We start from the raw sequence: 15,288 nt of genomic DNA on the forward strand, positions 1-15,288 counted from the left end.
TTTTTAGCATCTTCTTAAAAGTTTCCAATGTAGGGATATGCCGTATTTCCTCAGGGAGATTATTCCAATAGGAAGGGGCCATAACTGAGAAAGATCTTTGGTGGGTAAATTTTAGTCTTACTCTGGGAAGCTCTAGTAGAAGCTTCCCTGTAGTTCCTAGAGTGCGGGGCGGATTGTGTAGGGAGAGGCGTCCCTCCAGGTAACTCGGGCCCAAGCCATGTAGGGCTTTAAGGGGGAACCTAAATATCTGGCTCAACATTCATATCATCATGTTTGGATAATCAGAGCTCAATTTCTTCTCACTTTTAACCCAATATTTTGCCAGCACACCTTGGTGCTCAGTTGCTACACTACTTTGTTTCTCCCAGGATGGAACTAGCATTCTTGATCCTGGTGCCCCTTCTCATCACTGATGAGTAAGACAGCAACAAGTAAGGGCCATGGACCTGATGTTTCCTCAGACAACTAGGCTGTGGCTGCTGCAAAGATCAGTGGCTCTAGTAACTGCTCCACCAGTTGAGAAACCAATTCTTCTGGGCCTCAGTTTATGTTCTCTTACTTCTGTTCAAACCAGAGAAGGAAGAATACTGTTCTCTTTCAGTATTGATGGCTTCCACAGTCATATCTTCCAGCAAAAAAATAAAAAATAAATAAAAAATAGCATACAACCCAGTTAGTTTACACTCCCCATACTAGCAGCTGCTGTGGTGTTGGAGTGCTGGGCCTTAGGGGCCAGATATCAGCATCCATGATATCTTCTATTACATATCTTGGTGTATTTTTTATCTAAATTCTGTATGCCGCTTTGATCAAAGTTGGAAAAGCGGGATAAAAATAAACTTTTTATTATTATTATTATTATTATTATTATTATTTATTATAACGTTCCAAATTGACTGAGCAGTGGTGCTGAAGGCCAGGTATATCTCCTTTGCAGACTAGGGTCCAAAACACACTTGAGAAATAATTCAGTTTGAGACCGCTTTAACTGCCCTGGTTCAATGCCAGGGAATTGTGGGAACTATAGCTTTGTGAGACATTGAGCCTTCTCTGTCAGAGAGCTCTGGGGCCACAATAAACTACAGTTCCCACAATTCCCTGACATTGAGCCAGGGCAATTGAAGTGGCCTCAACTGATTATTTCTGCAGTGTGTTTTGGACCTAAATTACCGGAGCTTCTGGAGTTTCTGAAGGCAGGCCTAGAATTGGGACTAGTGCAGAAAACTGAAACAACAAGTAGCAACTTCGGGCAACATGCCTAACGTCATGTCTTTTTCAAATGAAACTCATCCTACAGAGGGACAGCTTTTCCTTCTCCACCCTTGTGTAAGCTTTATCTAGTACTCCTCATAGTCATCAAATCCTTGTTTGAGTTCCTCTCCTATGCCCTCTTTAGCATTGTCCAAATAAGGAAGACTTGGACAACATAATATTCAAATGGAACCAACGAATATTTATATTGTCCAATTCTTCCACCTTGGTCTGGCATTATAAAAACAACTAAATACACATCAGCCAAGGCATTATTTGGTCACTGGGTAGTGCAACAAATTCAGTGAGTCACCTCCAGACCAGGGAATACTGCTGTTAGACATCCCTTTCTTGTTGGCTCCATTCACCACTGACTGGAAACTGAAAACTGGACTTGCCATGAATTGGCCTGGTTAGCTGAGAGTAGATCCAGCAGTTCCATCTGACTGGTTGATGCTGGACCAAACGTAGTTGGTGAATCTGCAGTGCTCCATAGCATATCAGAGTTCTTCCTCTATTTGTCCATTACACTGTCTGTTAGTTGGTTCTGTTCAATGAAACTTCTTGTTCTGAGCAACATTTGACTGTGTTGTGAAGTTAAGTTCTATGGTTTAAGAGGTTTCTTCCTCCCAGAGCTGATCTGGAAGTTGGTTTTGGCCATGAATTCTTAACCTTTTCCCTGTAAGATCCATTCTTGGCTGACTAGAAAGATAGTCACAGTAGGCCCAATTTTCCATTTCTGCTCTGATTTAGAATTTTGTACACCCATATCCAAACCATCATTTCTGTCACTTCATTATGCTGGTTGTGTATCGTTTCAGTCAGTGACTTTCTTTTACATGTTGATATAGCACACCCTTAATCAACAAGTCCCACATCCTCCATGATCTGTTGGAGGACACTAATTGTGACCTGGCGTGCATTACCGAGACCTGGCTTGGGCCTGAGGGGGATGCTGTGTGGGCACAGGCCCTTCCTGCTGGGTTCTCGGTGAAGGACCAGCCCAGGTTAGGTGGGCGGGGTGTGTGTGTGTGGCCTTGATACATAGGAACACCTTGTCTCTCACCAGGAACCACATCCGACAGACGTCCTTTATCGAGTGTATTTACCTGACCCTAAAGGCTAAGGACAGTCTAGGGATTCTGTTGGTGTATCGGCCACCCCGTGCACTAGCGGACTCCCTTAACGAGCTGACACAGCTGGTCGTGGAGCTGATGCTGGAGACGCCCAGGCTACTTGTCCTGGGTGACTTCAACATCGCCCTCACGGCCAGCTATGTTCCACCCGGTGCGGCTCGGGAATTCATGGATACCATGGCGGCCATGGGCCTGTCCCAGCTGATTTCGGGTCCAACGCATTTTGCGGGTAATACACTTGATATGGTCTTTTGTTCAGATGCGGAAAATCCGTGGGCGGAAATAACTAATATTTCCCCCCTGTCATGGACGGATCATTTCCTTGTGGAGGCAAAAATCAAGGCCTCTACCCAGATCCCCCCCGGGGGTGGTTGACCTATTAGGATGGTCCACCCTCGAAGGCTGATGGAACCCAAAAGGTTCCAGGAAGCCTTAGAGGGATACATGGTTGGAAGTGACGGCGACTCTGTTGATGCCCTGACTGGTATCTGGAATACCGGTCTCTCTAGGGCTATACACAGCATCGCTCCCAAGCGCCCTCTCAGGCCCGCTTCCAAACGTAAGCCCTGGTATACGGAAGATCTCCGGGCAAGGAAGCGGGTCCTGCGACGGCTAGAGCACCGCTGGCGGAAACACTTACGCATAGCTGACAAGGCTCTCCTAGACCGCCTTTTGGAGGACTACGGAGAGGCGATACGAGCAGCTAAGAACTCGTTCTATGGTGCTCGTGTCGCGTCCGCGGAGTCGCGTCCAGCAGAGTTGTTCAGGGTGGTCAGGGAGCTAACTCAGCTCCCTCCCGCCCCGAACCAGATCCTTGAACCTTCTAAGGCCTGCTGTGACCAATTTAACAACTTCTTCGTGGATAAAACCTCTCGGTTAAGCGAGGGTCTTAACGCCGGCATTAGAGCAGAACCTAGGGTAGAGGCATCCAGAGCCTCCGTGGACTCTATTAAACTGGATCAGTTTGAGTTGGTAAGTACCGATGATGTGGACAAGATCCTCGGAAGTGTTCGGAAGACAACCTGCTCTCTCGACACTTGTCCCTCATGGTTAGCAGCACAGGGGGGACCGGCAGTAACTTTACTGTTACTCCGGATTATTAATACATCCTTGAGGGAAGGGCAATTTCCATCTGATTTAAAATTGGCCATCGTAAAACCTTTATTAATAAAGCCCTCCCTCGACCCCCTGGTATACAATAATTATCGGCCAGTCTCGCTGCTGCCATTTCTGGGGAAGGTGATCGAGAGAGCGGTTGCAATCCAGCTTCAGTCGGTCTTGGATGAAACGGATTATCTGGACCCATCTCAAACTGGCTTTCGGGCGGGTTACAGGGTTGAGACGGCCATGGTCGCCTTGGTCGATGATCTCCGTCTGGGCATCGACGGGGGAAGCGTGTCCCTGTTGGTGCTCTTGGACATCTCAGCAGCTTTCGATACCATAGACCATGGTATCCTTCTGGAGCGCCTGGCTGAGGTGGGAATCAGGGGCACTGCGCTCCAGTGGTTCCGGTCCTACCTCTCAGGGAGGTTCCAGATGGTGCAGCTGGGAGACGTGTGCTCCAATAAGAGGGCCCTTACAACTGGGGTCCCTCAAGGAGCCATTCTGTCTCCCATGCTATTTAACATTTACATGAAACCGCTGGGAGAGATCATCCGGAGACATGGGGCGCGGGGTTATCAGTACGCTGATGACACCCAAATAGTCTTCTCTATGTCTCCGACTGATGCAGTGACTGAGGATGGCGTCTCTCCTCTCGTGGCCTGTCTGGAGTCAGTAATGGGCTGGATGAGGAAAAACCGACTCAGTCTGAATCCAGAGAAAACGGAGGTACTTGTGATAGGTTCCCCTGGTCCAAGAATGGCGGTGGTTCCACCTGTCCTGAACGGGATCACGCTTCCTGTGAAGGACTCCGTGCGCAGTCTGGGGGTGCTTCTTGATTCGTCGCTCCACCTTACATCTCAGGTGAATGCGACGGTCAAGAACACCTGTTATCAGCTCCGGCTTATTCGCCAGCTGCGCCCATACCTGGCCCAGAGGGACCTTGAAATGGTGGTACACGCTCTGGTAACCTCTAGATTGGACTTCTGCAATGCGCTCTACATGGGGCAACCCTTGTTTCATACCCGGAAGCTACAGCTGGTACAGAACATGGCGGCCAGGCTGGTCACTGGTACTTCCAGGACTAGCCATATTACACCTGTGCTTAAAGACCTGCACTGGCTGCCTATTCGCTTCCGGGCACAGTACAAGGTGTTGGTGATTACCTATAAAGCCCTACATGGCTTGGGCCCAGGATACCTGAAGGACCGACTCTCCCCATACATTCCGCCCCGCACCCTCAGAACTTCTGGGCAGCAATTACTCAGGGTTCCAGGGGCCAAACTCTCCTCTACAACGAGAAGGACGTACTCCATCGTTGCCCCGACCCTTTGGAACACGCTGCCCACAGAACTCCGCTCGGCTACCTCCCTGGCTCAGTTTAGAAGGGACTTAAAAACCCTTCTATTTCGAACTGCATTCCCCGAGTGAAGTCCCAGATGGCCTTCCTCCCTATGTTGTCGGCAAGATGGATGGCTGACCGGGGTTTTTAAGTTGTTTTTAATATGTATATTGTATGTATTGTTTTTTATTATGTTGTTCACCGCCCTGATCAATGGAAGGGCGGTATATAAATAAAAATTTTATTATTTATTATTTATTATTAATCAATCTGTGTTCTTCCAGATGTTTTGATCTAGACCCTCCATCATCCCTTACCATTGGACCTACTAGCTAAAGCTGATGGGAGTAGCAGGCCAAAACATTTGAAAAGACCCACACTGGTACAGTTGGACAACAGAAGGCAGATTTTTTGTACCAATAGAAGTAGAAATCAGAAAAAACAGAAGGGTTCAGCAGTAATCTGTTAAGAGGGAGAATGCCTTCAAAATCTTAAAGGCTGGCTTGGGGGTGGAGTTGAGGCATAGCGTCCACCTGACGCAAGCCTGTCCCAGGGCATGATGGGTCACAGTGCTCCTCTGGCACTGTCTGCACAACACAGTGCCAAAACAGCGCTGTAAAGCTTTTTGTAGCTCCTTTTTGTGCCCTGCAAAAGCCAGATCGGGGCCATGGTGTGCAGTTGCTGCAATCCCTATCTGGCTGTAAAAGGGGTGGCTGGAAGCTGCCCCATAGGGGCTGTCTGCACAGTCCCTTACTGTCATATTGTTAGATCCATATTTCAGTTAATGTTGTTGAATTTCATGAAAATCCCACTTAGCTCTTGCCATTTTTACCATGGTGGAGATATGCAGAGAGCAGCGAGCTACTTTTTATAGCATTCTGCTCTATGGAATGTTTTATTTCCCTGGAGATTTGTTGAAGTCATAGCATTGTGGACATGGGATTAAACTGTTGTGGTTAGAACAGGCCCTCTCTTTTTGTTGGTGTTATGTGTGGTTTATCTTTTCTCATGTTTTAGCTTTAAATGTTGTAACCAGTCCTAAGCTCTTGGGATAGGGTGGGGTTGTATAAATATCCAAGTAAACACATTCTGCTCATTGAGTTCTTGTTTCATTCATCTAACCCTTACAATGATGGAAGGAAAGGGATGAACTCCAAAGAACAATGCTGTCATGTTTATAAATATTTGAATTTCTTGTTGCATTTTATCCTGCCCTTCCTGAGAGGAATTCATTGTAGTTCATGTGGTTCTTCTCATTTTTCCCTCTTCACATCAAACCTGTGAGGTGGGTTAGACTCAAAGATATGTTGGCTGAGTACATTTAGTGGGGATTTGAACCTAACTCTTTCTGATATGACCAAAGCTCTTTCCACATTCTTCCTTGTACTATACTGTCTCTCTAAATATAAGCATTTAAACAAAATGAAAATGTAACCATTCAAATGTTTTATATTCCATTGCATCTTGTTACTGTTTCCTTGAGCCTTTTAAAGTATTTTTCCTTTTAACTTCTTATTTCAGTTAACAAATCTAAATCTGATGAATGGTACAGTAAGCAAAGTAAATGCCACTTCATCCAGTTACCGACCAACGCTCAACCCGGGAAGTTCATTTTGGGCTTTTCAAACACAAGCACACAGCGCTGACATCAGACCTGCATCTTTGGCAGTTAGGTAAGTCAAATAGCTTTAGACTTAAAATTTTCACATGACCTGTAGAAATACTTGTAAATTTACATGGCTAGAGTTGAATGAGATTATGGATTGAAGAGGTATGCTAAATGGAAGAAAATCTTTAGTTTCCCAATGAAGCTGGAGAATGAGTTCTAATACTATTTCAGCATTGATAATTGTGTGGATTAGCAACCATTGGAAGTTGATGTTAGATATATTTTACCTGAGATGTAATATTTAGAGACACGAAAACAGAAACAGTGGATTGCAATTCTTCTTTGTGGTCTCTGCAAATACATACAAATGGGTTTTACTGTGCCTGCACAGTACTGTTCGGAAAATTCTGGAATCACTGGGCAAAGTTAACTTTGCAACATATAGTAACTTTTTGGCGGTAGCTCCGCCCATCCTTTATAAAGCCCCCGGTTCCCGCTCTTTCCTCAGTTCCTTTTTTCCGCCGCGTTAGCTGCTGTTTGGAACTTTGCGCTCTTGTTAGCTTGCTTGTTGGATCACTGGTTTTTTGACTTGGACTGTTTTTTTACTTCGGATTCTCTCCCCCCCCCTCCCCCCGTGTTGTTGAACTCTCTGGACTGTTGATTTCGATTTTGGATTTCAGTTCTGCTTTCGTCTCGGTGACACGTCGCCTCCACTCAAGAAATGTGATGTCTGCGGGGGTAAGCTCCCGGTGCAGGACCCTCATTCCTCCTGCCTCCTTTGCCTGGGAAAAGATCATGATGCTAAAGCCTGCTTACTCTGTAAGTCCATGTCCTCCCAGGCCAGGAAAAACCGGGAATCCAGGCTGACCTCGGCAATTGCCCAGGGGAAGTTTCGGGAGGGAGACTCTTGCCCATCCTCTGCTCCTTTGGCATTGGCTACGGCTCCTCCGGTTGCGGCCCGAGATAGCCTGGCTAGCGCTCCGCCTGCATCGGCCGCTTCAGCCTGTGGTACCGAGGAGCCCAGTGCTGCTCTTAACGTGGCCCGTGGTTCCACTAAACCCAGTGCCACCTCCAAACCCGCCAAGCAGTCTCAGAAAGCATCAGAGTCTGCGGGTTCTGCTGCCGCCTTGACTGTGGCCCAGGATGAGGCAGTCTCCAGTGATGTGGCTACGACCTCCAAACGGGCGGCCTCCGATCACAAATCTCATAAGGTGGCATCGACCTTGACATCCACCTCCAAAAAGTCCAAGGACAGCTCCAAATCCTCCAAGGAGCATTCCAGATTGTCCAAACCGGATGACACCGAGCCTTCGGGATTGAGGGCTGAGACCGGGACAAAGGATAAAGCGGGCAGGATGGGACCGTCTTCTGGAGCCAGAGTCTCCGAATTGGCCATCAACCCCTTTTTTCCACCAGAGGACCATCGTGATGCCTCAAGGTCTGCCAAGAAAAGGCCCCCTGCGACTTCAACATCGGAGGCTTTGGCGTCGAAGAAGGCCAAGACTCCTCGGGACTGACCCTGCTCCCAGTCAAGATCACCTCCCAAGAGGGCAGACTGCCTGGCTCCTGACCGAGACTCCCAACACCGGTCTTCTACACACCGCTCCCCTTGGGAGGAACACCCTTTGGGAAGATTACCTGACGTCGGTCAGGTTTCGAACAGGGATGAAGCAGTTTCGGCTCCAGGGCCTTCGGCTTCAACAACCGTCCCATTCCTACATTCCGACGACAAGGATCTCCATTCTACTCAGGGGAGATCCCCTACTCCGGTCCTGCATTCCCCTGCTAGAGACCGTGAAGATGATTCGGTCTTCTATGACTCGGAGACCAACAGATATTTTATGGCAGTACCGAAGGAGGTGGCTCTGCTGAAGTTCACCTCCAAGCTTGGACTCCGCCCAGCTTGGGTAGAGGGACGGTCTCCGAAGGAGGAACAAGAGACCCAGGCTGTGGTTCCGAAGACGTCCTCCCGGCCTCCCACTCGCCATCCCAGAGATCAGCTCTTAATGGTGGTCAATACCGACACTGCCGCCTCTGAACTGATCCCGACCTTCTGCCTGACTCTGAAGGTCCTTCGGAAGCAGAGATCTCCCCGCAAGGTTCTCCTCAGGGGCTCCACCAGCCAGCTTTGCCGACTGACGACGTGCGCTCTTTCAATGAGCACGTCATCAAGATGTCTTGTGCTCTTGATATTGAGCTGGCATATCGCGAGGAAGAGGCCAAAGATCCGGTTGAGCGTCGTGTCCACGGCTGCATTCAGACACCGCCCTTCATACCGTTGCTGCCATCGTTGGAGACCATTGTTAAGCGCTCCTGGGACACTCCGTCATCGCTACTTGGACCGTCCTGCAAAATAGAGTCTCTCTACCAAGTGTCCTCACCCAACGCCCCGTGGTTGGCGTCTCATCCTTGCCAGATCTCTGCGATTGTGGAGGGAGTGCAGCAAACGTCGACTCACAGACAGCCCACGTCACCCACGGACAAGGAGGCCAAAAAGATCGACGGTTTGGCCAGGAAGGCCTATTCGGCGGCAGCCTTAGCGGTCAAGGCTATTAACAACACCGCCTGTATGGGGGCCTACGTCCAGACCCTGATGGAGGGGATCTCCCCCATCATCCCAGATGTCCCGGATGACGTCCAGCGCACCCTAACTGAGATCAGGGACGAGACCCATTCCATAGGAAGCTGGCGTATCACTGCCTCCAGAAATGTTGCAGAGTGCTCTGGCAGGGCCATGGCGGCCTCGATTGCTTTACAGCGTCATGCGTGGCTCCGAGGAGTGGACCTTAACCCGAGTGTCCGGGCCACCATAGAAGACATGCCTATAGATGACTCAGGCTTGTTTCACATTGAGACGGATGACAAGCTGAATAGGAAATTCAGACTGAAAGCGGCAGCTAAGAAGCATGGCATGTCCACCCCTTCAACCTTTCAGTTTCGGAGGAGGCAACGCCCGTGGCAACAGCAAGGTCAGTCTCAAAGGCCCTTTTACCAAGATTGTCAATTCAATTAACAGGGCGCTCAGCGGCAGAGGTATCCTTCTCAGTCTTCCTCCTCCTCTGGCCGACGCAATTTTCCTGCCCGATACCTTAAAAACCGCCGGCAGGATACCGACCAGGGCAAGAAGAGGACATGAAGATTCCCTGCGTACTTCGTCTCTTCTCCTCTCTGCTTCTTAGACATTTTAAAGCACTTCGCCATCATCTGGGCCTCCATCACTACTGACTCGTGGGTATTAAACGTCATCCGTAGGGGTTATGGCCTCGAGTTCGAAGAGCTCCCTCCAACTGGAGCTTTCCTTTCCACTGTCCCCTCGGACACCCTTCTCGACGAAGTGTGCTCTTTACTTTCTCACCCATATTGCCTGAACAGTTGTCCAATTCTTTCTTCTCGAGGTACTTCACGGTACCGAAGACAGATGGCGGAATCAGACCCATCCTAGACTTAAGGGGACTAAATTCCTTTCTCCAGTACCGTCGCTTCCGCATGGTAACCTTGGCTTCTATCCTACCCTTGCTCCATCAGGACCTCTGGTTCGCGACGGTCGACCTGAAGGATGCTTACTTCCATATAGAGATTTGGGAATCCCACAGAAGATTCTTCGCATTCGCCATCGGCTCCGCCGCCTATCACTACAACGTTCTTCCCTTCGGCTTGGCCACGGCTCCGAGAGTTTTTACAAAGTGCATGGCTTCAGTAGTGGCCTACCTCCACCAGAAGGGCTTCAGGGTCTTTCCATATTTGGACAACTGGCTCTTTGCGGCCTCTTCGCAAGAGGAGCTGCGAGAGGTGATTCTTTTTTCCTTGAACCTCTTATCTTCCCTCGGGCTTGTCGTCAACACAGAAAAGTCCCACTTGGCCCCATCCAAGCAGATCAGATTCATCGGAACCGTCCTCGACTCTGAAGAGTGCATCGCATATCTCCCTCGGGACCGCTTCCTAGCCTTGGCCTCGGCGATAAGGGTCGTCCTAGCCCACAGGAGAGTGAGGGCCAGAGACGTCCAGGTAGCTCTGGGTCACATGGCCTCGACAACGTTTGTGACTCCGTGGGCAAAGTTTCGTTTCAGGCCTCTCCAAGCTTGGTTCCGGTCGGCTTTCGATCCCATGAGAGACTCCCCAGCCAAGTGCCTCACCGTAACGAGACCGGTAGCCACTTCCCTGCTGTGGTGGCTAGACTCCCGCAATGCTTGCGTTGGCATGCCATTCACTCAGCCTCAACCACAGTTGACCTTGACTACGGACGCGTCCTTAGAAGGATGGGGCGCTTATCTCCTTGAACTCTACGTGAAGGAGAAGTGGACCCCTCAGGAAGGGATTCTCCACATCAGCGCCCTCGAGATGCTGGCTGTAGAGAAAGCATTGAGAGCCTTCGAATCCAGTGTCTCCAACAAGGTGGTTCTTTTGAGGACAGACAATACGATGGTAATGTTATTACATCAACAAGCAAGAGGGCACCAAGTCCAGAACCCTCCTCGACATTACTATGCGAATCTGGGATTGGTGCATCCCTAGGCGTGTCCTCCTCCAGGTGATCCACCTGCTGGGAGACGAAAACAAATTGGTGGACCAGCTCAGCAGGGCCTCTTCGGCCTGTCACGAGTGGAGACTCCACCCGGAGACGGTCGGCGACCTTTTCTCTCGGTGGGGGACTCCCCGAATCGACCTCTTCGCAACCGCCACTAACAGCCACTGTCCCCAGTTCTGTTCCCGGACGCGAGACGACAGATCCCTCGGAGACGTGTTCGGCTTTGTGTGGTCGGAGGAGATGCTTTATGCTTTCCCTCCATTTCTGCTGGTCACCAGAGTGGTCTCGAAGATGTCGATTGATCACTCTGATGTGATCCTGATCACACTGTGGTGGCCGAGGCAGCCGTGGTTCCCGTCCCTGCCGCACCTCTCCAACGACGAGTTTCTCCGGTGGAACCCCGTCCCGACCTTCTCACTCTCTAGAGCGGCCACATCCGACACCCGGATATTGAGACGCTACCGATGGTTGCGTGGAGGCTCCATCCCTAGCCTTGCTACCTGATCCGGTATGGAGGGTGATCCTGGCTGCACAGAAACCGGCAACCCAGAGGTCTTATGGAAGAGGTTCCTGCATTTCCTCGCTGACAGAGACCTTGCTCTACATCGAGTGACGACGCCTGTGGTGCTGGAGTTCCTGATGTCACTTTTGGATGCGGGGCTAACCCTCACGTCCATTAAGTGCTACCTGTCTGCCATTTGTTCTTATTTTCAGTATGATGGCAAACCTTCTTTTTTCAGGACCCTCTCATGAAGAGTTTTCTGAGAGGTTGTAATAACCTCCACCCCCAGGTCTCGGTACCGGCCCCGGCTTGGAGCCTGGATGCTGTGCTGTCTGCTCTACAATCCAAGCCCTTTGAACTGATGGCCACGACGGACTTGTGACTATTGACTTGGAAGACTGTCTTCCTTGTGGCCATCACCTCTGCCCGCCGTGCAGGCGAACTTTGTCCCCTAAGAAGGGACCAGACCTTTTTGAGGTTCCATCAGGACAAGGTGGTTCTCCGTACCAACATTACTTCCCTGCCGAAGGTAGTTTTGGCCTTTCATATGTGTCAGGACATTGTTTTGCCTACCCTGGCCTCGAACCCGACCAATGAGATGGACACATAGTCTGCATACTTTGGACGTTTGGAGGGCTTTGGCCTTCTACTTGGACAGGAGTTCGGGTTCGAGCCGTTCCGAGAGACTTTTTGAGTGCTACTTGGAACCGAAAAGAGGACTGCCTGTATCTGTGCAGAGGTTGTCGAAATAGGTGCCTGGCACCATCCACCTCTGCTATGAACTGTTGGGCAGACTGATTCCGGCCGGGGTACGGCCCCATACAACTAGGGCGGTAGCGGCATCCTCCGCATTTTTGTCGGGGATTTCCTTGGAGGATGTCTGTAAAGCTGCTGTTTGGTCCCAGCCCTTGACTTTCATAAAGTACTACCGGCTGGACACCAGGGCCAAATGGGATGCAGCCTTTGGGAGGGCAGTGTTGGTTTCGGGGTTAAATTAATTGCACTGCTTCCTAGGTTCAACTGTTTACATGTTTACATGACTGTTTAGCTAATGGTTGATTTAAAAAAAAAATCTGGTTTACATAAGTCTTGAATGACTTAACGTCCCTTGTCTCAAGGGTCAATCTCAGGTTTGCTGTTATTGGGCAGCTATATCACCATGTTTACCTTGTGTTTGCACTCTTTTGGTACCGTGCTTAACTTGTGTTGCACTATCCAGGTAACAAAGACTGACACAATTTTCTTTTTGGGTTCAAAGTTTATTGTGTAAAATAAAGGCACCTTGTTTGAACCTAACCTTGGACTCTGAACACTCCCTCCGCCGTTACCTTAGCTTGTCAGTCTAACCTATTTGTATGATTTGCAGAGACCACGAAGAAGAAGGACAGGTTGCTTACCTGTAATGGTATTTCTTCGAGTGGTCATCTGCGAATACATACAAATCCCACCCATCCTCCCCTCTGTGTCCTGCTCTCTTTGGCTCTCCCTCTAGATCGCCTACGCGGCGTAAAAATTCGGAACTGGGGAAAGAGCGGTAACCGGGGGCTTTATAAGGGATGGGCGGAGCTACCGCCAAAAAGTTACTATATGTTCCAAAGTTAACTTTGCCTAGTGATTCCAAAAGTTTCCGAACAGTACTGTGCAGGCGCAGTAAAACCCATTTGTATGTATTCAAAGATGACCACTCGAAGAAATACTGTTACAGGTAAGCAACCTGTCTTGTCTATACAACTTCTTTGGTATCTATACAACTGAGAGACACTGTGATATTGTGGCTTGAGTGTTGGTTGTATAATTTTGTAATTTGATAATTTTGTAGCTCTTGAAAAAGGGTCCCCCCCCCCCGAAAAGTGTCAAGCAAGATTAATAAAGCCTTTTTGTATCAGCATGGCTTATCAGCATTTGTTCTACAACACTGGAACATATCTCTCCTTTTTTATTCATTTATGGTGTTTCCTTCTCCTCAACTTTCTGCCATAAGATGGAGTCAGCTTTTGGTGTTGTTAACTGCCTTCGAGTTGACTTCAACTCATGGCGACTCGGTGAATGAGACATCTCTAAGACGTTCTATTCTCATCTTCTCTGCTCAGGTCCTGCAGGTTCAGGCCCATGGCCTTCCTGATTGAGTCTGTGCGGCTTCCCTGCGGAGGAAAAAGAACCCGCAAAAAGCGGGTTCTTTTTACCCCTGTGGTGGTGGTGTACAGAGTGTGCCACTGGCGCACTCGATACATAAGCGCTGTGCGGTGCCATGCGGATGCCGTGCGGCACTTACGTAACAATGGCAGCACCCATGTATACAGGGCGCTGCCGTTATTATGCCCTTGTCATGTGCAACAGTTGCAGGGTGCTCCACCCCCAGGCAAACCTAGCATGTGATGAGGGCATCACAAAAGGCCCATCTGTACCGGGCCGATGTTACTGTAATTCTAGGGCAAAAGGTGACAACTGGGGGTATGTAGAAGACAGTTCTTGTCTCTGTGCTGTCCCAGGAGGCTGTCCTTCCCCCAAAATGGCTGGTGAGGAACTGAAAATTCAATCAAAAGTAACTTCTGTTTTCCAGTTTTGGAGGAGGCTGTTGTACAGTACAGTATATTCCATTGAGGAGTGGCTTTATTAATTAAAACTAGCAATCCCCCATGCACTTTGGGTTTTCAAGTCATTTTGGACTTATGGTGATCCTAAGGCGAACCTGTCATGTCGCTTTCTTGCCAAGTTTCTTCAGAGGGGGCTTGCCATTGCCATCCTCTGAGGCTGCAAGAGCATGATTTACTCAACACCACCCAGTGGGTTTCCATGGCCAAGTTGGGATTTGAACACTAATCTCCAGAGTCCTAATCCAAGATTCAAACCACCATGCCATGCTAGCTTTCTTCAGGCCTGGGCGGCGATTAAAAAGCCCTTTGGAGAGGTACATGTAGCTCACAGGTCACAGTTCACCTGGCCTAGGAGATGGATAACAGTTCATACAAGCGAAGGTTTCTATTTGGTAGCAGAAATACAGAAGCTTATCACATGTGGCGAGATGCCCCTCTATCCTGACACATGAAGGTATTCCATTACATTTCACAGAAATTTCCAAGTAATGGTAATAACCTGGTTTTTGGAAACAAACTGTTTGAAACTAGAGCAGTATTGCTTGAAGTAACTTTATCATGGTGATGAAGAAACCTATGTTGGCAACTTCAGTTATATTTTTTCTATTATGCCTCTTCTGAAATAGCCTGGAGCCCAACATTGTGGGTTGGCACAGTCTTAACTGAGGATTGCTTTCTGCACTCTCAACTTGTAGCTTAATCTGCCTGGAGTCTCCATGGGAGGGAAAGCAGGAAGTGTGTCTTTCAGCAGTTTGAGGCATGACCCTGCAACCTCAGGTTTCCAGGCACTAATGAGTTTGCTGTGCTGTTACTTTCCCAAGGTAATAGGGAATGTTAATTGCCCAAGGGGTTAGGTACAGTTCAGTGCATGCAAGAGTCAGTCTTCTATGGCAACAGCACAAGTGAGGGAAGGGGAAAAGGAACTGGGAGAGCATTGTTGGTATTGCCTTGAACAGATGGCTGCGATGCTGCTGTGGTGCCCGCATTTATTTATTTATTTACGGTATTTATACCCCACTTTTCAGCCCTAAAGGCTCTCAGAGCAGTTCACAGAAAATTATTCAGACAGTTCCCTGCCCTCAGGCTTACAATCTAAAAAGACATGACACAGAAGGAGAAGGGAATGGCAGTGGAGAAGGGGATCAAGTCGAGTGGTTCTTCTTTCCCTCTGAGGCCTGGACTATGGCGGAGGGAGGGCCCCTCTTCTTGCCCTGGCTAGCCCTGATGG

The 15,288-nt window shown here is 49.1% G+C and overlaps 1 protein-coding gene across 4 annotated transcripts in view; it reads left to right on the forward strand.

The window, feature by feature from the left end:
- Positions 1–15,288, forward strand: part of TTLL5 (tubulin tyrosine ligase like 5) — a 295,829-nt gene that overhangs the window by 181,767 nt on the left and 98,774 nt on the right. For all 4 annotated transcript variants that reach the window (XM_089522251.1, XM_089522253.1, XM_089522249.1 and 1 more), the window contains one exon: positions 6,352–6,503. In XM_089522251.1, coding sequence (XP_089378377.1) covers positions 6,352–6,503 — 152 coding nt within the window. The remainder of the gene's footprint in view (positions 1–6,351; positions 6,504–15,288) is intronic.

The sequence above is a fragment of the Sceloporus occidentalis genome, unplaced genomic scaffold, assembly GCF_023333645.1.
Source record: "Sceloporus occidentalis isolate IW3139 unplaced genomic scaffold, rSceOcc1.0.p SCAF_4, whole genome shotgun sequence".
In the NCBI taxonomy this organism is placed as follows: domain Eukaryota; kingdom Metazoa; phylum Chordata; class Lepidosauria; order Squamata; family Phrynosomatidae; genus Sceloporus; species Sceloporus occidentalis.